Raw genomic sequence first — 24,933 nt, 5'->3', positions numbered from 1 at the left:
TGTCACATTACAATGTTTCTGTTTGTTTTTGGCCTTTTATTCACCACCTGCTGATTCATATGTCAAAGTCCTTGTGACAGTTCCCCTACTTTGACTTGCAGTCATGTGACATAAACAAAGGAAGCTCCAACAGTCATTTGAATTTTAACATCACTCATTTAAAGGTTACAACACCAAACAGAATAGGAGAGGAAAGAAGAGTGAGTCATGGCTGAATGTGTGTGGAGTCAGCAGGAAAATAATGAACGTGCAAAACTGATCTACAGGAGAATAGAATTGAAAATACTAGAAAATGTCTGAATGCCAAATACCAGGCAGTAGTCACAGCCTCTAACATCCGTCTGGTTTCATATGGATCCATTTGGGTCTTGTATACAAAATAATTATTTTTCCACTTTTAAAGGGAAAATATTCAACTGCCAACAGATTTCGACACTAACAGCTATTTTTGATATGATATTATCAATTTAAATAACTTTATTAAACTACACGGTTTGGTTCACAGAAAGATCGCAGGCTGGTTTGAACTACAAGGCGTGACACTTCTCTGTGGTACATCCCACTCCAAAACATTCATGCTGAAGACTGTCTGAAGTCCGGGACAAATAAACAAACAAAAAAGAACAAAAGAATACAAATCTTGGACTCTCTTGATAATTTAATCCATCATAACAGCTCGATAGTGGTTATGGTCTTCATGAATGTCGCTGTCGATTAATAATAATGCCTGCTGTGTGGTTGTGCTGAGTGAAATTTGTGTATTTTATTAGTCTGAGCAGTTATATGTGTTTTACACCGGAAGCTTTAGAATACAGTCATCATCTAAATGTGCCAACTATCTACCAAAAATAACCCCACTAACTTTGAGGCTTCAAAACGCAGAGTCCAGAAGTCTGGATCCAGGAATATTTGGATTCTTTAGCATTGTGAGACAGGACAGGTTGGGCATTTCACATCATATCTTCTCAGATACATATCCGATTTTATTCAGAAAATATAGGAGGCATTGTCTTGGTGTTCTTCACAAAATAACAAACACATGAAATTCACTGAAGGTGAGGAAGGAATTTTCTGTTTCAACAGATGTGTGCAGTCTGTGAATTGTGCATGATTTTACGGAGACATTTCCACTCTAAACTGTTGCATATGAGATAGAAATGTGTGCAAATGATGCCTAATTTTGTGCTTGACATATAACCCCAGTGTTCAAGCACAGTCTATCCCTGCCAGTACAAAATAGTATATAGCATGCAGGACAAGAATGAGTCCTGGCACACACCTGCTTTGCCACCCTCTCCTGTCTCTCATGGCATGTTTCAGTTTCCATTTCTCAGCTCAGATGCTGCTGTCCTGACACTGCCTCTGTTCTTTCTCTCTCTTTCTTAACCAGATTGAAATACAAGAAACTAAGGATCCAAGATTTTGTGTTCAGCGGTTCCATTGAGAACCAAAGATCTCTTCCTCCTCTTCCAGCTTTGTGCCTCGTTCCCCGATACTTCACCTCCTCCATCCATCTCCTGTCCTAAGCTCTGCAGGTGAAACCCTTTTGGTTTGGGTTTTGGAGGTCAAAGTTTGTTAAGCAGGACTGACACGAACTAATCTAACAAAGTCAAACTGTTTGAGAAGAAACAAAACCTGAGAGAAAGTGGGATGATCAGCTTTACCAAACTCTGGGATAAAATCATTCGCAAACACACACTCGTATTGTTCCAAGGAGTTATTACATCAAAGCTCACAGAGTTAACGAAATGTGATTATTGAATGAAGAAAAAAACCACTTTACAGCTTTAAAAGTCAAAAGAAGAAGTGCGCATGTAAAAGCACACAGGTGCTACTTATGACATAACAAAAAAGAAATGAAACAACTTTTGTACAATTTAGACGAGGTGTCATTTTGAAGTCTTTTTTAGGTTCATTTTCAACTTCTCTTTGTACACGACACTGTCTGAGCCCGGGAACGTCAAAATAAACATGTTTCTATGGAAATAGGTAAATACATACTTTTAAGCATTTTGTTGCCCATACGTGAAACAACATATTCATCAGCTGTTAGCAGTATAATGTGTTTGTCCTTTACTCTGTGTGTAATAATACCAACAGGTGGCCAAAACCAGCTGTTTCATTCGTTCGTATTTCACAACATTACAGTTTTTGGTTTGTTCATCAAAGGGGCGATATCTGTTCTGCTTCCTCAGCTGGGTTCTGTTTGTATGTCCAAAAACAGCCCTGCATGCTGCATCTATCTCAGGCCTGAAAGACGATGCTGGGGCTCAGACTCCTCAGTCTGCTGCACTGTCCAGCAGTTGAAGAGTATTGAGAGGACAAGAAAAAGAATTGCATACTATGTAGCTAATCTTATATGGACACAGACAATTGGCTGACATGATGATTATACAAGGCATTTTCATTTTGGAAGGCACAACTGAATGAGAAGGTGGAAAGAAAGACTATCGTGATCATTATTTACTTAGATGTTTTTAAAGTTTTAAACTTGCTTTTTCCAAGTTGCTGCCTGAAAAGCTGACAGATTTAATCCAACAGCTCTGTAAAGTCAGTGAATAATAAAATAGAATCTAGATTCTGATGGACGCACTAATACCCTAGTGCTGATGTTGCATGAATACAGGGAAAGTCAACACAGGTTCAGATCAGGACGATCTAATAAAAACCACAAAAAAACCTCATGGATAATTTTCTGAAAGAAAACAACTTTGGAACATTTAGGATTCTGTTGGGGTTTAAAGTGGCCTAAAAACCCTTGTGGAAAATCTCTTTTGGTGATTACCAATAATGCAAAAGTCTGTAAGATGCTTTAGTTAGCGCGCCCATTTATAGTCAGGGGCTAGTTTGATCATTTATCATGAATTAAATGCTGTAAAAGGCATTTAAACTAATTACTCAGCCTATCCGGGAAAGTTTCTTTGTTTGTTTTTAATATTTTGACGTAAATTTCAGTTGTAAAGTTGATGTTCAACAAAGTCAGTTAAGAAGCTAGAGCATCTCTTTTATTCAGTGGAAAAAGGGTTGTGGGCTAGCCATAGCTAACCAGCTAAAGTCACTGAAGTCTGTTTATCTGTTTTCCTCATGAATTTTACATTTTACAGTATATTTTCTTTAAACTTTAAAATGGGATGTCAGAAGACAGGCTTTGATCTTACCTCAATTTTGACCACATATCAAAGCTATTTAGTAACCATGTTTTGGATTTGTATATCAGTGTAGCTTGTAGGAGGCAAATGATGCTAGTGCTGTCAGTTTGGGCATCTTTAAAAAATACTAGGACATCATCAAGAGCATTAAATTTATAATCTATATTCAAAACGCTGGTATAGTGGCAGACACACAGAGGTAGGGATGGGTATCGTTTAGGTTTTATCCGATACCGGTGCCGGTGCTCAAACGGTGCTCAAACCGGTGCTTAAAGAATGGAGAACACAAAATTGGTCCAAAAACCTCTCATGTTCAGCTGTTTTTTGTAAAAAGATAACAATGTTAGCCTTTTCTGCAGCTATGGGGCATATATGGTATCACTCTTGGCTGGAAGCTTAAACAATGGAAAAAACACAAACTTTGTCCAAAAACCTCTCATGTTTAACTGTTTCCCACTTTTTCTTTGGTCATTTTAGCCTTTTTGTCCAGGGTGAAGGGAGCATCTGCCATCAAACAAGAAGACAGCCGCATGTAGCTATGATGATGTTTGCTAGTTCACCTTACATGCATTAATGTAATAACGTGGTTAGCCTACTCAACGTAAATTACACACGAACAACATTAAGCTCCTCACGCAGAAAAGAGCGGCTGCTGCTGCATCATCATCCTCATCATTTCATAGTGGACGAGTATATATTGTTTTTTTTGTTTTTTGGTTGTTTGTTTTATTATGTCTGAAATAAATAAAGATACAATACAATACAAAAATACAATTTCTGCTACACTGGCAGGGCTAGGGGCCAGGACTCTCCTCTTTGTGTTTTTGGGGGATGTTGCATAACAGCCAACCCACCCGCAGTAGATGAGCTCGGTGTGAGGTCTCGCAGCAAGCTATCAAATACGGCGCATTTCTGGGCTTTTTAAAAAAACGCTATGTGTCGCCAGGTGTTTCATCGGATTTGAGGTGTTACTTCCTTTGACAGTATCACAGTATCAGCTTAAAGCACTTGTTGCTGCTGAGTTTGCATCTTTTGCTGTGAAGTACAGCCAGACTTTTGACCGCTTCGCTTTGGGCATTTTTAATCTGTAGCTCTACCTGGACCCGCCTACTATCCTCGGAAACGTAAAATGATTGGCTAGAAGTGTATCACAGCTCAGGAATAAAAGCACCGAAATAAAGCACCGAAATGTGCGCTGCTTTTCGGTCTGGTTACTACCGTTTATGTCAGAACCGGTGCCATGACACCGGTACCCATCCCTACACAGAGGCATGCAATGAATGAAAGTGTGCAGATTTAACCTTTGGAAGAGTTTCCTGAGCATTTTAGTGGTATGATATTGCACTCACAGTCATCTCAAGTGATAGATGTCCTTTCATTTTCTGTCAGCCTCAGGAGTCTTTTTCCTTTTTCCTGCTGAGGTGTATTAAAACACTCATCCATCGAACCGTTCTCTTCTGTTTATCCAGTTCAATCATCACATAATATCTGCAGTAATATTAGTTTGACTTTTGATCCTCATTGGTTGAATACCTGCGTGACTGGAGCAGTTAAGAACATGTGAGCACCAAAGGATCTTTAGTTTTTGTGAGATTTTCTCAGGGTTAAAGTTTCCAGTACAGATTTCTCAACTAGTTTTTGCACAAGCAAGTATATGTTTACAACACATGTATTGATAGTTGTTTTGGCTGATCCCTTTAGGGGTCACCACAGCAGATCATCTGCATCCACCTCTCCCTGTCTCTGGTATCCTCTTCTGTCACACCAACCCCCTGCACTACATCCACAAACCTCCTCTGCATACATCCTAAACCATCTCAACCTTTTCTCTCCAAACCGCTCACTCAGAGATATCTTTCTGATGTACTCATTTCTCTTTCTTGTCCTTTCTGGTCAATCTGAATTTAAATCTTAACATCTAAAATTCTGCGACCTCCTCCACCTCAGCCTCTTATTGTGGTGGAGTAAGGTCTCACTGGCGCCTTGTAAGCCTTCTCTTCCACTCTTGCTGCTACCCTTCTATCGCATATCACCCCTGACACTCATTTCCACCAAGACTACCCTGCCTCACCTCTCTTTTGCCGTGTCCGTTGCTTTGTATGGTTGACCCCAGGTATTTAAACTCATCTCTACTCCTTACATGTTACCATTTCCACCAGTTTCCCGGTAATTCACACACCATCACAGCTATGTCATCTGGACCAGCTGTCTTTCCACTCTTCATCATCTTCATAGCTGCCTTCACTTATTCCTTACTAATCCTCTGCACTTCCTGATTCAAAAACTCTCCACCATCTATCCTCCTCTCACTCTCGATTTCTTCATTCATCGGTTCCTTGGAGTATTTCTTCTGTCTTCTGTCTTGTCAGCAGACTCTTCAATCACTAGCACATTTCCATTTCTGTGTTTAATCATCCTAACCCACTGCACATCTTTTCCATCTCAGTCTCTCTCTGCCTGGCCAATTGATAGATTGGCCAAGCAGATAGATTTTCTCTCTTTGCCATAAGCCTAACCTTCCAATACTTCCTCTGTCCAGAGGATGCACCAAACAGCTTGGCAGCTTCCCTCAGCACTACAGCTGTATGTTCCCAGTCAGCTTGTAATTCTTCCCTTCCACCCAGAGCACGTCTCAATTCCTTCCTGAGCCTCTGCCCTCGCTTCCTCTTGATGATTGAAGTGATCCTACAGACTACCATCTTTGCTGCCTAGTTAAATTCTCCTGTGCGACCACCGTGCAGTCTCCTACCTCTTTCAGAGACTACATAAGATGTAGTCCACTTGTGTGCACCGTCCTCCACTTATACACCACCCTATCTTCCTCCAATCAATTCAATAGTTGTACTAATAACAGCAAAAGTAAATTGGTATTTGCTATGATTTTTTTTTCCTTGAATAATTTGTGGCATACTCAGCAATGGCATTTGAGCTGCTCTGAATGAGTCATATGTCAAAGACACATCCGTGCAAATAAATATATAAATAAAAAAGATTTGGTCTTCCTTCCTTCCCAAGACTGTTATTTAATTGTACCTAATCAAGATGAAAGTGATTGGTTTATACTTGTTTTCTTTTTCCTCTGCCTTTGTTTGAGTGTTAGTTTGGTTATGGGATGCTCTGATGTCTCTGTGTAGTGAACAGTGTTGATCAAGTTTCTTGAAAAAAGTCATCAGTAACTAATTACTGATTACTTCCCCAAAAAGTAATCCTGTTACTTTACTGATTACTTATTTTTAAAAGTAATTAGTTACTTATTTACTTTTTAAAAACACGATTTACAACCTGAAGAGGTGATAAAGTGATAGATCTTTCAGCCCAATTCTACTTTTTCTGCATAATCATCATACAAAATGTAATCAGATGGAAAAGTCTCTTTTTAAAACTTGTTTTATTAGTTTTAATCTTTTAACTTTATGCATCAAGCAAAAATTTAATTATATGCAACATTCTCTGAGTTGAATAAATGAGTTTAACATTGAAACCTATTTTCTGCACATTCCAGCACATAAAATAAAATATTTTGTGTGTTTACACTCAGTCTTTCAAATAGATGCAAGTAAAACACAGCAGAAAATAAATAAAGTCAAAGACTCAGCGGTCCTGTTGCTCTATTTTCACCTGTAAAGCAGGACTGGGGTAGGCGGAGGTTTACCCTGGTGTTGATCTGCACACAGCTGTTGTCACTAACGGCGCACTCGCTTACGTCACTGTCGTGAGACATTCTGCAAAAAAATCACGGTTTTAGTAACGCAGTAACGCAGCGTTACTATGGGAAAGTAACGGTAATCTAATTTCCGTTTTTGCAATAGTAATCCCTTACTTTATGCATTACTTGAAAAAAGTAATCAGATTACAGTAACGCGTTACTGCCCATCTCTAGTAGTGAAACAGGAATGTTTGAGCAGAGTGGAGAGTCCAGCATGGCTGCCAGTGCCATATAACCTTTTTATCACCATTAGTGTCATTTTAAATAAATAAACCAGTAACTAAAAATTTTAATTTCTGTTTTACAGAACGGCAGCACGGTGACACGGTGGTTAGCACTGTTGCTGCACAGCAAGAAGGTCCTGAGTTCAATTCCACCATCAGGCCAGGGTCTTTCTGTGTGGAGTTTGCATGTTCTCCCCGTGTTTGCGTGGGTTCCCTCCGGGTACTCCGGCTTCCTCCCACCGTCCAAAGACATGCAGCTTGTGGGGATAGGTTAATTGGATAATCCAAATTGTCACTAGGTGTGAATGTGAGTGTGAATGGTTGTTTGTCCCTGTGTGTTAGCCCTGCGACAGACTGGCGACCTGTCCAGGGTGTACCCTGCCTCTCGCCCTATGACAGCTGGGATAGGCTCCAGCGCCCCCCGCCACCCTGAAAAGGATAAGCGGAAGGATGGATGGATGTTTTACAGACACAGGAGCAAAGCTCATGATTCAAATGAAATATAATGGAAATGTCTTTACAGTTAATACTGATCAATTGATGATGAATGACTGTTATATGTAACATTAGTTAAAGTCTTTCATTCTATTTACATACATGTCAATGAGAAGCCTTCATGTAAGGGAACCAGTGATAACATCTAGCCATACTTTTAACAGGCGTTTTCCCAGCTGATCTTAGATAAGATACTAGTGAAGCCTGGATTCCTGAATCTTCTCAAACATGATTAATTAAATGCCCTTTACTGGCACTGTCTGGATGTATCTGACTGTCATGCTCTAGAAAAAGGGAGACTTTTGGTGACACTCTGGGTCCCCTCTAAGAGACTGCGGATGCCTCTCTTCAACTGTCAGTGCCCATGGTGACCAGTACCAGTCTGGAAATTGACACAACACGGACTCCAACACAAAATGAGAGCAAAACAAATTCTGGCTTCAGATCATATCTTGCTAGCAACAACATTAGCCAGCTAGTTGCTATGTTGAATTGTTCAATTTTCAATTCAGTTCAGTTTTATTTATACAGCACCAAATCACATCAACAATGACCCCAAGGTGCTTTATATTGTAAGGTAGACCTACAATAATACATACAGAGAAAAACTGAACAATCATATGACCCCCTATGAGCAAGCACTTTGGCTCCCTTTTAACAGGAAGACACCTCCAGCAAAACCAGGCTCAGGGAGGGGCGGGGCCATCTGCCACGACCTGTTGGGGAGAGAGAAGGAAGACTGGATGAAAGACATGCTTGGGAATCGTGACCGTGAATTATCAAGGAACAAAGCAAAGAGTTAAGAATCCTCAACAAAGAAGAATTTAATCTAAGCTAAACGGACTTTTGGCCCCAAATGTGACAGCAGTGCATTCGGTGCCAGGTTTGTTATCAAAACTCATGAACTTCCCCACTGAGGGTGAAACTGCCTGTGTGGCAGCAGGGTGGAGTTTGTGGTACAGTGCAACTGTAAGACTGAAGATTTCTGTTTTGAAAGGCCAAATTCCTGTGCACCTGAGCCACCTTGGATATTTCATAGCATGGCAGCTACAGGGAAGGAATTCCTTATGACTGCTGTGATGTTGTAAACAGATGATCATTCCAGCTGTCAGAAAAGGTGTAACGTCATCTTGGAAGGGTTAAATGTTCCTCCTCTCTCCCCAACCAGTTGCAGCAGATGGCCCCGCCCCTCTCTGAGCCTGTTTCTGCTGGAGGTTTCTTCCTGTTAAACGGGAGTTTTTCCTTCCCACTGTCGCCAAAGTCCTTGCTCATAAGGGGTCATATGATTGTTGGGTTTCTCTATGTATGTGTTATTGTGAGGTCTACCTTACAATATAAAGCACCTTGTTGTGATTTGGCGCTGTACAAACAAAGTTGAATTGAATTGAATAGAATACGCATGTGACAGTATTTGTACAAATGACAACTGCCAATATAATTCTAACACCGCAGATAAACTCTATACATTTTTTATGAATCTTCCCCCTACCAAAAGCTGTAATATCAAGCTTAGAGAGACACGATAAACCTGACTGTACTCAGACAGTTGCTTATATTTTTTTATTTCATTAAATTTATATGAAACTTCATAAACAAATGCGTCGAACTTAACTGGTGTATTTCTCAGCTTATCATCATGTCCTGGCACAACTTTCTACCCCTGTGTTGGTTAGCCATGTTTCCTGTTATTTCTAACCCTGACTGTGCAGCTAAAAAATGACCAGGGGTAGCAGGCTACACAGTAAGTCGTGGGTGATCGCTGCTTTCTTGGTTGTGGTGCAGTGGGTCCAGACTACTGGCTGAATAGTAACATAGTTCCTTGCTGTGCCTTCTCTCAGCCTTCCATCTGCTGAGGCTGGAGCAGTCACCTCAGAGAGCAGCTGTGGTCCTTCAGGTTTGCCTCGGGGAGGGTCAGGTAGAGTGCTGGACAGTCCTAACTACTTTGATACTTAGTTATGTACTTCAGTGTTTCAATGCATGATGTGGTGTGAAATGACCATGTGTGACAACCCACTGCCTTTGCAGTATGTTTTCCCCTCAGTGTGGTCTTGGTAATTAACAAAGTTCTTTTTTTGCATTTGCTGGCTTGACAAAACTGAAAACATCAGTCAGCGACCTTTCTCTGTGTAACTGATCTTCCTGCTTCGAAAGTGGCACAACCCAGAAAACTATAGCAGCATCCCACAAACAAGCATTGATATAACGCTTATATTTGTCATTAGAATAAATGTGCAGACTTTCCATTACAGTCTGCCAGTTCTGCTACAGACATGCCTTTCACAGAGCAGTCCAGGATCTTCTCCAGAGATTTACCTCAAAATCTCCAAGCCCCCTAACCGATTTATGAGGTTCATAAAGTTCTCACTTAAAGCGACACCAGTGCAGCTGCCATGCAGATCCAAGAAAAGAAACCCTTGATCTCTTGCATTTACATACCACGTTACATTCTCCCTGCTGCCTCTGATCCTTGAAGTCCACTGGCAGTGTCAGTATAATGTGAGTGGGACAAAAGGTGCAGTAAACCTGTTTTTGGCAACAATAACATCCATCCATCAATTTGCAGGAGACTATTGATCAGCTGGTGGCCACGTGATAACTATTGGTCATGAGGGAAAAATCCTTTTTCCACGACTGGTTTGCAAGTGGTTACAGGAGGATGTTTGCTGTTGCTGGGTGAAACTGATTGCAGTAAAGGAATACACATTTTTCTATACTGAACAGAAAAGAAAAGATGTTCTGTAGAGACCGTCAGTGCAACTCTCCAGGTCACTGATGGGTTATTTGCTGTAACTCATTTAGTTCTACAACTGAGAGCATGATGTTCTTAGTGTGTTATTCACCTATTACAGAAAGATATGCATAGTGATTATGAGCGCAGATAAAACTGAATACAGCGTACTAAACTATATATCTGTGTAAAACACTGAAATCAAATCAACTTAGCAGATGCTGTAACTGAGAAATGTGCTTTTGCAAAAATATAACCTCATTGTTAAATTTCAAAACTTGTTTGGAAAGCGTCATCAACAGCTCCAAAGGTCAGAAAAGTTCAGGGTTTGTTTTGTCATAATATTTAATTCATTTCATTTTTATTAATGTAGTGATGAATCAGAACAAGAGGTGCCTCACACGCTTTATATTGTAAGGCAAAGACCCTAAATAACTGTATTTAACAGCTCCATGGGCAAGCTGTTGAAAATCAAGAGAGGAAATTGCGACATCCAGTGATGGTTCTAATTAACACATCCATAGAAACTATCGCTTTCTGTCACCGTGACGTTGCTATGTATAAGTGCATATTGTAACTTTTGAGACTGAACATATGATCAAACACAGCTAGAGTATCAGAGATCAGAGTGACAATGGAGAAAATGACTTTCACTTGGGTCGTTTGTTTTACATTAGTCTGCAGCTCAATGCTGCTCTCTAGTGGAGAGAGACGGCACTGAGAAACACTGATGCAGTTAAGAAAACTCAGTAAAAGTACATTTAAACCTTTAAGCTGCATAATAGTTCTTAACAGTTGAGCATATACAGAAAATGATCTCATCCAACTCCACAGGCCAGTGCATTCCTCCTGTATAAATTGCATGAACCAAACCACCATCAGCCACTGACACTCATTTCCATGAGTATGCTCTAACCTTCACCTGGTTCAATGCATCACCACCTTTAAAAATAAAGCGCAAGTAACAGAACCAGAGTTTTTCTTTGAAAGGCTGTATCAACCCTTCTGTATTTATATTTGTCTAATAGCGCCTTTTCGTATAAATTCGGAAACTTTCATATGTAAATTTAACACTCTTCTAGCCAGAGAAATCCTAGCAGGTTAAGCAAAGTGATTATGTTGCACTGACATTTGATAACTATTAACTGAAAGAGAAGCAACCCTGTTAATGGAGATGAATGAAGACATTTTGCTAGCTGAAACAAGACTGCAATGTTTTCAATAATACTGTGGAAAATTGACCATTTTTAACTATCGTACAAGTCCCAACGATGTAAATCCCATTCAGACAGCTCGACAGGTGCAAATCACACAAGAAGTCTCCCTCAGATGCCATCACAATGGTAGTTTTCAAAATACATTACCATCATGATTGTTTTATTATCAAAATGCATTACATCTCTTGCTTTTTAAATCTTCTGGAGGAGAACAATTGAAATAGTTACTACTATGATCTGTGTAAAAATAAAAGCAAACCAACAGAAGGATCTTTACAAAAACAACAGAAAAAACGCAGCGCCTGGATTTTGGAGGAACCCCAGAACAGACCCAATGATTTGCTTCCATCCATCTGACAAAAGGTGGTCACTCAGACCCTACAAACAAAGATCATGCGGTAAATTCAGTGTACGATATTTTCTCCATACAAGTCTATATCACATTTCTTTCTATACAAGTACACATAATCATACATAATGTCCTATTGTGTTTTTTAGGTCGTATCTCTTTCAGTTTAAGGTGCTGGTTAATTTTGGGTCACAACTTTTATTTTTTTCCATATGTGTCAAACATTCATGTAAAATGAGTACCCTCCTGTGTGTTAGTGAGGGGAGAGGGTGGTGAGCTGTAGTGGTGTGTGGTGGTGTCCAGTTGCACAACTGGTCCCCTCGGTCCTTGAAGTCGTCCACGCAAACGTGGCCATTTCCCCCCCACATCCGGTCCTAAATGAAAAACGTGAGGGAGCAGGCGGCCACCCTTGTCGCCTTGACATTAGTCTTAGGTCCTGCTGCGGCCGACGGGGGACCGTCGCTTTCTTCACAAGTCAGTATGTGTTGGTAATTAAAAAGGAAAAAATTCAAACAAAATACAGCATTCTGTGGAAAGGGAAGCAGCTCCAACAGGAGAGGATAGCAGCTTTTTCTTCACCTAGGTTTTAGAAACAATCCAAATGCTCCCTCGGAGATCCTCGCCCCCGATTCCCCTCAGCGTCACACGGAATGCAACGATTGGTCAGACAAGAGGAAAAAAACAAACTCTGCAGTATGAAAACCCAACAGCTTGGCTTAGAAATATAGCCCCACTAATAACCTTCTTTTTCCTGCATGAGTGTATAGATTTGGAGAACAAAAACGATGAATGCAGCCTTGTGGGGTGGAACATAACTGGATTATAAACTTATCGTAACAAATACAAACAAAACAAAACAAAACATGCAGCACCATGAATCAAAAGAGCTGTATTTCTCAAGTATAATATCAGAGCAGTCCTAAAGTGAAACCAAAACAGTCCAGTGAGGTGAGAGAACAGAAGATAACACCAAGGCAGGCTGGGTCGCTGGGGGGAAATGGGCTGGTTTCATGTTTGAGAAAACGGAAGCTGGTAATTATATGGAATGATCCTAGTTTTTAGGGAGAGCTCAAACTCCCCGTCTCTCTAATGCATCTATATAACGGATGATTAACAGGTCGTCTTCCCCCCTTACCAAATTAAACAATTACTGCAGCGCAGACTCGGCCACTCGCCGAATCAAGTAACCTCGACCAAAACAAACAAGATATTTAAACTGTAACTCTTGCTTTTAGTTACATATGCATTTCTCCAACCTGGATACCACAGTGACCACAGGTGTGGTAGAACTTTGTACAGACATTTGTGTGGAAGGTTTTCATTTCTGACATTATCGAGCCTCTCGAGGAACAACAATTTCAACTTACATATGATTTCTTTGTTTTTGTTTTTCTCTGAACGTGTCAGCCAAATCACTTTTCCCTCTGATTCGCTAATAATGTCCAAAGTCAATGATTCATCTTTGTGCAGGATGTGCTAATTATTTTTTATTCTTCTGAAAAGAAAGAAAAGAAAAGACAGAAAATAATATGGGACAAATTCTCAAACAAGTCCTTGTTCTTCTTAGGTCTGTACATTTGCCCTCCCCAAACTCCTGATCCCTGTTGTACTGCAGCCTCAGGGGTTGAGGAGATGCACAGCTCTCTCTCTCACACACACACACACACACACACACACACACACACGCGCGCGCGCGCGCACACACACACACAAGGTCCTAAAAGCTTCCTGACTGTGTCCTTACTCCGGATCCCTGCAGGGAAGAGTGCTGGAACTGACTGAGGTTCGTCCCTCGCTGGGGGTAGTGTGTCGGTCCAGAGGCCGACAGCACTCTGGGGCTAGCCTGCAGCACTGCCTGACCTGGGCTGCCTGACTTCAGGCTGCGAGGTGCCTGATGCTGACTCCCTTTGGAGGCCTGCGCACCAGAGTCTGTTTTAGTCTGCCCATGGACCCGGGATCCTGGGGCAGGAGCCCCCACCAGGCTGCTGCTGTTCAAAAGGCTGGCTTTTAAGTGGCTGCTGCTGTAGCCTCCATCCGCGCTACTGCTACCACTCTGCTGGTGAAGCGAGCCTGTCGCTGGCCTGGAGTCTGTTGAGGAAGTGGGGGTGGGACTTGAGTATGAGGCTGGGGGGTGGTCCTGGGCGTGTCCTTGGTGGGAAGAGGAGAGGCGCTGGTAGACATTCTGGCCTGATGACGGGCTGTAGGAACACCGGAATGGAGAGCTGGAGGTCTGCTGGAGGAACATCGGGCTGTCAGTCTGTCTGTGGCTTTCTGTGGCCTGCACACAAATACATACATACACACACTGTGTGACACTGATACATTTCTGTTCAGCTCATTTCCAGCTCTAGATGTTTAATTTGTTTTTCAGAGAAGAGGGGGGAGGGAAAAACAAAAACACAACCCCCCTTTTTATTTTAAGAGGGGAGCCACTCTTAAAATGAAGTAAGTTTTAGCAATTTTTTCCTCAAGTATGTCTCGTCTCAGGTACCATATTCATCTTTCAAGGCCGACACGCCTGAAGTGATGCTACACATGGTCAAATATCGAAACCTTGCTGACTATTACTTCTACAACGATCTCTTATCCTGTTCCACTGTTTTTCTTAAACTTTGCTGCTGTAACTTCACACTGCCCACTTTCTGCAGTGACACAAATTCCCTACGTGTGGGACTAATAAAGGCCATCTTATCTCTATTATCGTATCTTGTTGAAAAACATACTTCTATAGAGGGATGACTGCACCTCTAAAGAAAATGGAAGCGCTGAATTTAATAGGACAAATGAATTCAGCAGACTAATTGTTTTTGATCGTCTCCTTCATAACGGTTGGAGAACAGAATTTGAAAAAAATTCTGCCAATCACCCAAGAAGTCATTGTTGAATACTGAACTTAATTTACAAGCAACTAACGCAAAACAGGGACAGCAAGTTCAAAGTGATGTGGACCAGCTACCTGGTGAGAGTAAACAGAGGGGCTGTATCTGTGTGGACTCTTCGTGGAAGAAGCCATGGACACTGCCTGCATCTCATATCGATCTACATCTGAAAACAAAACAGGACAACCAATTTCACCACTAAGAAAAGAGCAACGTTTTAAGGAAAATTAAAGAGCATACACAGATATTTCAACAGTTATCAAAATATAAATGAATCAAATTGCTTGTGACCATTTGTTGTATTAAACTATAGATTTGTCTTTGCTTTAGAATGGCACACAGCAGGATGTAAGGGACTGCCAAAGCCAAAAGTCATTTACCAAGTACTATAAAATAAAAAAACATGCTAGCACCAGGTTTTAGCTGTTAGAGGTGCTATGGGATCATCTCCTACTGTACAAAGAAATAAAGACGCCAAAGATGACGATTACTATATTCTTTGGGTGTCCTTTAAAAAAAAAACAAAAAAAAACAGTCAAATGGTACCCAGCGAACAGCGAATACTAATTTTCCTTAAAATAGCCATCCCTAACATACTGCTTTATACTAGGCTGTCTATAAAGTCTAACAATATATTCTTGTTGTTGTGACGTGTCGAATGCATTCATACCAGATTCCTTCTCTATGGAGCCTTCACTCCTCTTGTAACTCCGGTCCACCTTGAAGCTTCTCAGCACTCGCTCTAGAACCCCCTGGCCTTCCCTCAGACGCTCAACAGTAGTGGGGACCATCCTTGGAAAACAGACAACTGTGAGATCTCCATTCATTTATTTATTTATCTGCTAGGCTCTGAATTATTGCAATTAACATAGCCGAACATGTACTGAAAGGCCAATTTAGTGAGTCATCTTTAAAAGGACTTCTCACCACTGGTTGTTGCTGTCCTGGCGTCTGGACTGCACTGACAAGCCCTGGTGCTCCGGAGGACTGACTTCCTCTACGTGTGGGACTGAGGTGGAGTGTGCTGAGGATGAGAAGGTGCTTTGTGGAGATGCTGGAAGCGGCATCTGCTGATGGTTATGAGGATGATGGGACTCCTTGTTGTAGTGGGAGCCAGGCTGTGTGGAAGTGCCACCCAGAGAGGAGCTGCTGCTGGCTGGCTCCGAGTCACGACCACTGCCCTGCTTCCTCTTGCGGTATTCCAGCAAAGACACCTATAGCAGCAGAGGGAAGAGGGAGTCTGTTCAAACCCTGCTGCTGAGGAACTGATGGACTCACTTATGCCAGGCTGCTCGCTCAATCACACCATTCACCAAAACTGCACTGAGTGACAGGCAGACCGCATGCACCACGCTAGAGGACTCACCTGAAAACTGTAATTACTATTAAAGAATTTTTAGAGAAACACCTTCACCAGCAGGGAGCAACGACATCTGTTGTTCTTCCATGACCAGACTTGTAGTCACGAGAGACTCAAACACAACATACTGTTGCGTTGTCAATGCAGTGTTAGTACATAAGCTTTGACAGAGGAGCAAGCAACTTTAAATGCACCACACCATGATGCAATCACGCTGAAACAATAACTACGAAAACATATCCACAGAAGGTTCGAGCACACACACACACGCACGACACATACACACACCTGCACCGTTTACAATGAGAATGAGAGTGCTCATCCCAGCTTAATGTCATCATGACACAAAAGAACAGAGGGTTATGAAAGAGGCAGGGGAGTGGCATGACCACACACGCACACATACACATCTATATATTATATATATATATATATATATATATATATATATATATATATATATATATATATATATATATATATATATATATATATATATATATATATATACACATATATATACACATAGTATATATAGATATATAACTGACATGGATGGCTCTTGCCTGAATCTTTCAACCAGTTTAACATCACATGTGAGGTAAGCTACAAGGCTGTACTGTCAGAGGGACCAGATGTCAGGATGAAGTTACCACAGAGCACCAAAAGCTATCAGTTTACCTTCCCCCCCCCACCACAATAAGGTCTACAAATGGTCACCTATTAAAAGAGCATGAAATGTTTAAATGCCAAGCGCAGTTAATTATAAGATTTTTTTTTTTATGCTTCTGTTGATTTTGACAAGAACGCAGAGATATAACAACCTTAAACGAAACTTAGGTTGAAGAGTAAACAAGTCAATGTGGCTGACTGAAGCCAGATTTAGGCTGTGGTCAGTCTTTCTAGAGCAGGTTTTAGATTTGTCCTTGCTGCTGTGTCCACAGCTGATTTAAATGGCTAAATGACCTCCTTAACATGTCTGGGAGTTCTCCAGAGGCCTGGTATTGACATAATCATTCAATTCAGGTGCGTTGACCCGGGGTGATATCTAAAACAGGCAGGACACCGGCACGCGAGGCCTGGAGTTGCTTACTCCTGTTCTATAGCATATGACTTAACCTACATAAGTGGCTAACACCCTTTATCCGTATGGATTAATTACCTTGTGCTCGTTTTCTAGTGTTTTGTTTTGCTGCAGTGCCAGCTGGTAGAAACCAATAAAATGCTGGGACTTTCTCTCTGGTCGTGATTGTTATTTTCTAACAGATGAATTCAAACACTGCAGCTGAAAAGTACTCGGAAATGCACAGGAGGAATTGATGGTATTAAACAGGCCGATCACAATAGCTGAGGGTTGTGTCACCACAACAGTTATATATCCAGGGAGGTGCACATCAAATTACAGCGTAGGATTTCAGAGGGGTTTGAGATTACAACACAACTAAGGCACAGATTTTTCGTTAAGGCAGTAAGGAAGTACATGTTACTGGCAGTCTGAGGAGCAATTGCTGCTTTACTGAACTAAGTTTTTCCAAGCAGCTTCAGAACAATTATCAATAAGATTAATGAATGTTAATCTATGCATGTGTCAGACCCTTGATCCATGCTACGCCCCTCTTCTGGTGCCACGTGATACTGTCCGTTTTCATTTTTGGGGGGGAGGGTTGCTGTGAACCACTTTGACAAATTTAGCCCCTCTTACAGTGGATGTGGATAAACCACAAGTCCCAGTTTGGAAAGAGCCATAGATGAGATGGAGCATGAGCACACCCGACACCATCATAACAATTTGTGGAATTTGTCTCTTGTGTTGAAGGCAATGGATGAACCTTACACACTTCAATGAGCTTGACTGAAATGGCAAAATAACTCTTTCTGGAAACTACAGAATCATAATTCAATGTAGGTTTTGGAGAAGGGGAGAGGGCAGAGCTGCTGGAGCATGGCGTGGGTGTTGTATGCAGATGCAAAGAAACAATATTTACATGCACACTTCTAAAGATGTAGTTGTAGGGAGAATATTCACCATATTTTGTACTGGCTTGTATTCACTTCTTACAGCTATTGCCTGGTAATCTGGCTTCCCTGTCAGCAGACTAATGGTATGCTGGTTGGCCCTCTGCCTTGGAAGAAAAGTGGAAGAGAGACTTGGCAAAGAGTGTCAAGGAGCAACGAGGAGGAGCAAGAGGAGGAAAGTAAAGGAAAAAGGAGGAAGGGTAAAATCTACAGACTGGAAATCATTTCAGATACACATAAGAGGTCAGCTTCTAAATGCCTGTGATGTTTGGTTTTGAATACCGGACACAGGGGACCAAACAGATTTAAGACAAAGTTAATGGGCAAACAGAGCACGGGGAAAAGCACATCATGAGTTCTGGCTTTTCAGTTTGTGTTTCACACAAGTTATTTGTGTCTGAGAAGAAACCCCTAAGATTTACCTGCAAAGTTACCTCAAACATCTTTTCCGTGTATCATTAAGATATGGGGAACTTGCCTTCTTTTTTTGTGGTGGATTGCTGGTGTGAGGCGGTGTGCCATTGTCAGGGTAGCCTCCTCCAAAATGGGGCTCTCCAAACGGTGACATGGACCCGGGGCCCACTTCTCCAAACAGGCCCTGGCCGCTTATCGAACCGTGGAAGGAATCTGCAGGTGAGAATCCCCCTTCTGACTGGGAGAGGCGTCGGTCGGTGGCTGTCGGGTTGCCCAGGTTTGCGTTGAGGGGAGAGCAGGTATATATGAGGTTGAACTCTGTCCTGAAGGCCTGCTCCCTGTTTTGGGGGTTTATGTCTGAAGAAGGGCATGACAGTGGGTTTAGGGAACTGGTCCCTACAGAAGATGGGCCCTGCGAATCTTGGCCTGCTCCAGATTGGGAAAAATCATCCGAGGTCATGGCAACAGGGCTCTCCATGTTGGAGGGGAGTGACAGGTCTGGGAACTGCGGCCGAGAGGCATCAAAGTCTGTCTGAAGACATGGCTGAAGGACAGGACAGGAAACGGGAAGAACAAATAAATAAACTTCATTGTTATGTCAACCGTAAAGCCATTTTCTTTATCAGTGCCATGATATGTGAGAAGAAATGTACCTCAGGGGATATGGACTCGGGACGATGGACAGGAGACGCCTCAGGGGATGATATGTTCTAGAGACAAAACAAAGTCTATTAGTGTCAAACCAAGCGTGTGTCTTTTACTGAAGTCTTGCAATCTGTTCAAAACCAAGAGATTGAGATGTTTAGGGGTGGTGGCCATCAAACTCTTACACACAGCCCTTCTAGAGTTTGCTGCTGTGCAACAAGATTGAACTACTAAGTGAGGTAATGTGAGGTTGTTGCAACAGGTCCTGACACAGATGAGTCAGCTGAGCAGAGTGCAGCTCCCTCGGACTGACAGAAAAGGAAATTTGTACATCACTAAACTCTCCTTTGTGGCCTGTTGGATTTCACTGGACTTTGATAGTAAATAAGCTCAGGCATCAGAAAACTGTGTGGATATTTATGCCCTTACTTCAAACTGCAACGGTGTGTTGCAGCGGCTGGCAGGCAGTGAGGGCATAGGTGAATAGGCCAGACCGTTGGGCAGCAGGGAGCCACAGGGAGTCTGGAGCAGTGGGTGGAGGGAGTCCTCTGGAAGTGGAGGGGTGATGGGTGATAGCGGGCGAAGCAGGTGGTCCGAGGGTGCTGGTGTTATTTCTGTAATATACTTGGAGCGACGCTTTTTAAAAGGTGCAGTGAGTTCTGTGATTTAAAAAACATGACAAAAACAACAAGAACGTTAAGTAGCCTAGGACCACAGTTACAACAGTCAAACATATTTGCAGTTACAAACAAACTTTTCATTTAGTGCCGAGTTCTGAATCATGCTTCACTGATCTGCTAGCTTTGGTGCTTTCTTAGCCAGATGGAGGTGTGGAAGCAATTACCACTGGATAGGGGGTTCGGTGTGGATCTGCTACTGGTACTTTGCTGGGAGGAGGTGGACTCTGTGCCATCCTCCACACTGGCCGAGCAGCTCTCATCCTCCACCTGTTTGATCCATCTCTGCATAAAGATGACCACAAAGGGTTTATGAAAAAAAAAGAGAAAACAGACAAGAACACACACTTGTTTTGCCACCAAATGTGAAACATCCAATCTGTGTGTGGGATACACACCCATCCATCCCAAAAACACCTTTTTCCAAGTTTACCTTTTTGTAGCAGCCGTAAGTGCCATCCATTTGGAGCGGACGAGGCCGGCGTCTCTCAGGGTTGAACGGGGAACCGAAGCGGATGTAGTGTCTGGGTGTGGTGCAGATGAGTGATGACTGAGAGAGACCTGGAAGCATGTTCAGCGTGGTGGCTAGAACTGTGGGGTCAGTGGTTATCCGCAGTGTGCGCTCAACAGGCACCTCCTGGTGGATTCTCTCTCCTCCAGGAATTTTGTCATTTAGCCATTCTGTCACCAGGTACTGAGAAGAAAATGGAAAGTTACATTTGCATAGTTCATAGAAGGTAAAGGACTTTGTACAGTGGAACCCTGATGTATGAATACCCCATTTAACGAAAAATTCAAGTTACGAAGGCACTTAACAGCAATAGTTCTGCCCGTGTTACAGCAAAATGCCCGCGTAACGAAATCCGCTGGCTCTGATTGGCTGAGCCCAGAATGCCTACAATGCCCACAAGCCTTCCGAATCACGTGACAACCCCTTTGGCTTTCGTACTTGCGCTTCGCTGTTCCACTTGAACGACGTATTGTTGTTGCAGTTAGCAATTAGCCTATCGTTTACTCAAAAGGCTTCGACTTATGAAAATTTTCGACTTACGAAAGACCCTCGGGAACGAATTAATTTCGTATGACGGGGTTCCACTGTATTACTTTTAGTATATGTAGAAAGTCTTACCTTCTTGGTCTTAGGGTACCGCAGATTGCCTCTGTTCATGCAGTTAAGGCCTTGGCCATCTCCATCTACAAGAGGACCACCCAGGCTGTTCTCCCCGTGGCTGTGTTCAGCACCGTATGCACCCTGACTTCCCTCCTCGTCCACAGCAGCACCCTGATCTGCTGATGTTGGTGTTGTTGCCCTTGCTGCTGCTGCAGCTGCTGCAGCTTGTTGGGCGAGGGCTTGGCGTTGCCGTCGGGCACGCTGGGATGAGCTTGACCGGTAGCGAGATATTCGACTCTTAGGACGAGGCTTGGATGGTTTTATGGGTTTAGGGGGAGCAACAGGGGCAGGCAGGATGGGGAGGGAGGGTTTTTCTTCAATAGATGGTGCTTCCTGCAACATAAATGCAATGATTAAACTGGTTCAATATAGAACACAAAAGAAATTAGAAATCTAAAATTTTTCTTCGTGACTGACCACAACATAGGTGGTGCGTCGCGTGCTGATCCCAACTCCAGCGTGCTGGGGGATGGAGGAGTTCCCTGTAGGGTTTCCTGCCCCATCCTCAGTTTCTAAACCCTCCTCCTTGACTTCAGCTCCTCCTATTCTTCTCCTCCTCCTTTCGAGGATGTTAAGAGACTATGTGGACAGGCAGACATGTAAGTCAGTGTTATGTGAATTACCGAGAGTGGACAACTTAAATCATGAAATGCAATGTGACTTACTTTTTTATTGGAGATGACCCCATTTTCATCAACTTCTCCTTCGTCCCCCTCTTCCACCTTAACTTCATCTGTCAGTCTCTCCTAATTGCACAGACAAGCATCACATGAGGTAATGACCTTACCTGACAAGCAACAAATTGAATCATGTAACGACTTCTAAAAAACCGCAAGCCTGCACTTTACAAAAATGTATTAAAGCAGTGTTTATTGATGTGGCGATTTTTAATCTAAAGCTAATGTAGAACTCTTATTGCTGCCTAACCTCAACGCTGAACACAATTATTTGGAAAATCAAATCTAACCACGCGCACACACACACCTCTGTGTCACTGGTCCCCTGTAGATCGCTGGTGTCCTGTTGCTGCTGCTCCAGCATCTGGTTTCCATCAGCAGCTAGACTGCCCTCCAGCTCTTTCCTTCGTGCTTTTCTCCTTCGTGTCTCAGCACCAATCAAAGGGGAAGGAGGCGGCAGGGAAGGGGGACTCACCAAGTTATCCCTAGGGCTCAGGTTGTGCTTCTGCACTGGGCAGTTTTGGTTGCTTTTATGGCAGGCACAGTCCACTTTGTAATTACTGTTATTTTGTTAAAAAAACAAACAAAAAAACCCAATAAGAAAACAGAAACTGCTGATTAAAAGAAAGGAGAACGTCAGAGAGGACAGCAACTGACCAGCTATTGAACTCGTAGTCAAATCCAATGGTGACCTCAGAGTCTTTTGTGATTTGCCTGACAGCATAGATGCACAGATGGATCATGCCCTCAGCGATCATATGCCGGACCTGTGGTAGAAAGCAAGCTTATGGGTTGTTTTAGCTGCAAGAATTAAATGAAAACGTCAAACATTGCTAACTAGCAAGCATTTAGATTTATTTTTCAAAATGCTTAACAGCTGACCTCGGCATTGGGTGTACAAGACCTCCTGATGAAGCGGGCGTCATTTCCAAAAGTCCTGGCATCAACGCACATCTCTACATCATTAAATTTTGAGTAGAACAGCACGAACGGGTATGGTCTAGAAAGAAAAATAGAGTGAAAAGCTGTTCACAGGTGAAACAATGTATTTAGACAAAATTCCGATTACATATTTTGTAGTTTAGTAGCTCATTAACAATTACTTTTTGAAGAAGTGCCCATTGACTTCAAATTGTTGTTTGAGCATGACCTTTCCCCGGTATTCAATAATGAGTGTGTCCGGCTCCAGGTTCTTTGCTGCTCGGAGTATCTTCCTGTGTTTCTGCACCCGTGTTACTCGGCCAAGCTGGAGCTATAAAGTTATTTTTTAAAGAGACAGGCAAACATTAAAAATATTATACTTTTTCCTTATCTTCTTTCATAAGTAAATAGGGTATAAAGTAAAAACTATAAACCAAAATCTTGGACTCTTGGACACAGACTGCACTCAGTGTCTGAAATCCGGAAGAGCGAAGGAGCAGAAAAATTGCCTGAAACAGAGAGGGGTTGGCCTTAATCTCAGAGAGTGGCTCCTGTTCAATCCTTTTCCTTGCAAGAAACAGCCAATCAGAATAAAGTTTCCTGGAAGGGGGGAAGAACTAAAATGGGCTATTAGATAGCGGATGAAGTGAAAGACTGCACAGAGGGTCAGTATAACAAAGGATAATTTTTAACTGTCAATCAGAAAAGATAACAGAGGATAAAATTAATATCACTGGGTTCTTTGAAAACAGAATTGCGATTGGATCTTAGCAAGCAGCCAGCAGTAGGGATGGGAATCGAGAACTGGTTTTTGTAGAGAACCAGTTCCCAGTCGTCCAATTCCTTGGAATCGTTAGTTTGGTTATGGGTTCTTGCACTCTTGCTACGATCAGCTGATTTCAGTTTGTGTGTCACAGGAGGAAAATAGTGGTGCAGTCTACAGCGTGGATGTGGATATTACTTTCATGACATAAAAAGGATGAGAGCACATTGGTTAAGTGGAGACTGCTACACTAGAATGACCGTGGCAAATGCTTTAAAGTCTCTTTGTTGTGGTTTTCATCTTTGCTTTGTGTCCATACCTAACTACTAAGAGAAAGATCCTGTGTCCTCATTAGGATAGGGATTTGTGTTGGTGTGTGGGGCTGTAGCCTCAGGTTTATATTGTTAATTGTAATTATGAGACAGTGTCTTTGAGGTCATTTTACAGAGTAAGATGAAACTAACGTGAGTAGTATATCGAATGTCTTTCTCCTGGGTGTAATTAAGAAACGTACTGCATTACTTTTAAGAAAGTATTCTGTGAAATAACTTTTTAACTTTACTTTTTGAGTAACAGCCCCAACACTGATCACAACAAAGATGGGAAAAACATCCAACATGCACAAACATTTGACCACACAGCATGTAATTAATTTGCATGAATCGAATCCATAAGTGATATTGATAATGGAATCAGAATCGCTCAATTCTTATTAATTCTCATCCCTAGCCAGCAGATTCCATTAAAACCAGTAATGGAGACATAATGGCACAACTAAGTCACTTATCATACCGACTGGGATGTTCTTCAACATTTTTTTAAAATCTATCCATACAAAGTTTTATTTGTAGGACTGACCTGCATCTGTGAGCCCAAAACCGTATTGTTACAGGTCAGCTCAGTGCGGTTGATGGTGTCCATAGAATCCATTGAGGCATGTATCTGTGTGGTTGAAGCAGGTGTCGTGGCACCACTTTCGCTCTTTGAGATGGTGGTACTGGCTGATCGGTGAAGCTGGAGCAGTGTCTGCACATCTGCGCTGTACTGGTTGGCAAGAGCCTCCTCATACTGGTCTGTCCACTGGCGGATCCTGCTCTCCCATCCCTCTTCTGTGTTCTCATCCAACACACTAGCCTCTGTGGTAGAGTTCTGTACAAAAGTCATGATCAAGAGAACTGTCTAAGAGTCTATGTGAGATGCACAGAGAGGATTTTTTTTTTCCTTAATGGGCTCTGTTGTCTAGAACTGTCTAATGTTACCTTCATCCTCATAGACTTCCTAGAACCCTCTCTGAAAGCCTAAAAGAAAGAAAAATAAACCAATTTAAAGAAATGGAGATTTTATCATAAAAACTGAGCTGGGGTCAATATATCAGTACAAGAAAAGCAGCACAAGAGAAAAAAACAAAACAAACTCCATTGTGGATCTTACACAATGTAATCTTATGAGGCAGAGAGGGTTTGTGTGTCCATGCATGTATTGTGTGCATAAAAGATGATTTTCTTAGATGAAACATTAAAATACAATAAGAATAGCTGAATC

At 42.1% G+C, this 24,933-nt stretch overlaps 3 protein-coding genes across 8 annotated transcripts in view; 2 read left to right on the top strand and 1 right to left on the bottom strand.

Moving 5' to 3' along the window:
* Positions 1 to 6,107, top strand: part of lhfpl4a (LHFPL tetraspan subfamily member 4a) — a 31,197-nt gene extending 25,090 nt beyond the window's left edge. For all 3 annotated transcript variants that reach the window (XM_085405507.1, XM_085405506.1, XM_085405504.1), the window contains one exon: positions 1,391 to 6,107. In XM_085405507.1, coding sequence (XP_085261633.1) covers positions 1,391 to 1,395 — 5 coding nt within the window. In that variant the 3' untranslated portion in view covers positions 1,396 to 6,107. The remainder of the gene's footprint in view (positions 1 to 1,390) is intronic.
* LOC146669067 (uncharacterized) overlaps positions 1 to 24,933 on the top strand; it is a 576,742-nt gene that overhangs the window by 314,570 nt on the left and 237,239 nt on the right. The gene's annotated exons all lie outside the window — the stretch shown is intronic.
* Positions 10,728 to 24,933, bottom strand: part of setd5 (SET domain containing 5) — a 30,288-nt gene continuing 16,082 nt past the window's right edge. For 2 of the 4 annotated variants that reach the window (XM_085405502.1, XM_085405503.1), the window contains exons 7-24: positions 24,651 to 24,689; positions 24,250 to 24,540; positions 22,811 to 22,959; positions 22,590 to 22,707; positions 22,365 to 22,474; positions 22,015 to 22,267; positions 21,696 to 21,776; positions 21,448 to 21,609; positions 20,989 to 21,363; positions 20,293 to 20,553; positions 20,027 to 20,144; positions 19,612 to 19,841; positions 19,191 to 19,247; positions 18,602 to 19,081; positions 15,675 to 15,961; positions 15,418 to 15,539; positions 14,825 to 14,913; positions 10,731 to 14,146 (exon numbers count right to left, since the gene is read on the bottom strand). In XM_085405502.1, the coding sequence (XP_085261628.1) occupies positions 13,586 to 14,146; positions 14,825 to 14,913; positions 15,418 to 15,539; positions 15,675 to 15,961; positions 18,602 to 19,081; positions 19,191 to 19,247; positions 19,612 to 19,841; positions 20,027 to 20,144; positions 20,293 to 20,553; positions 20,989 to 21,363; positions 21,448 to 21,609; positions 21,696 to 21,776; positions 22,015 to 22,267; positions 22,365 to 22,474; positions 22,590 to 22,707; positions 22,811 to 22,959; positions 24,250 to 24,540; positions 24,651 to 24,689 (3,783 nt within the window). In that variant the 3' untranslated portion in view covers positions 10,731 to 13,585. Of the gene's footprint in view, positions 14,147 to 14,824; positions 14,914 to 15,417; positions 15,540 to 15,674; positions 15,962 to 18,133; positions 18,227 to 18,601; positions 19,082 to 19,190; positions 19,248 to 19,611; positions 19,842 to 20,026; positions 20,145 to 20,292; positions 20,554 to 20,988; positions 21,364 to 21,447; positions 21,610 to 21,695; positions 21,777 to 22,014; positions 22,268 to 22,364; positions 22,475 to 22,589; positions 22,708 to 22,810; positions 22,960 to 24,249; positions 24,541 to 24,650; positions 24,690 to 24,933 lie in introns of all 4 variants that reach the window. The other 2 variants (XM_085405500.1, XM_085405501.1) reach the window with 2 other exon arrangements.

The sequence above is a fragment of the Rhamphochromis longiceps genome, linkage group LG5 (genome assembly GCF_057381845.1).
Source record: "Rhamphochromis longiceps isolate RC_006_pf linkage group LG5, R_longiceps_female_GT1.1, whole genome shotgun sequence".
Classification (NCBI taxonomy): Eukaryota; Metazoa; Chordata; class Actinopteri; order Cichliformes; family Cichlidae; genus Rhamphochromis; species Rhamphochromis longiceps.
The sequence above is the reverse complement of the archived record's forward strand: the minus strand, read 5'-3'. Positions and strand labels throughout refer to the sequence as shown.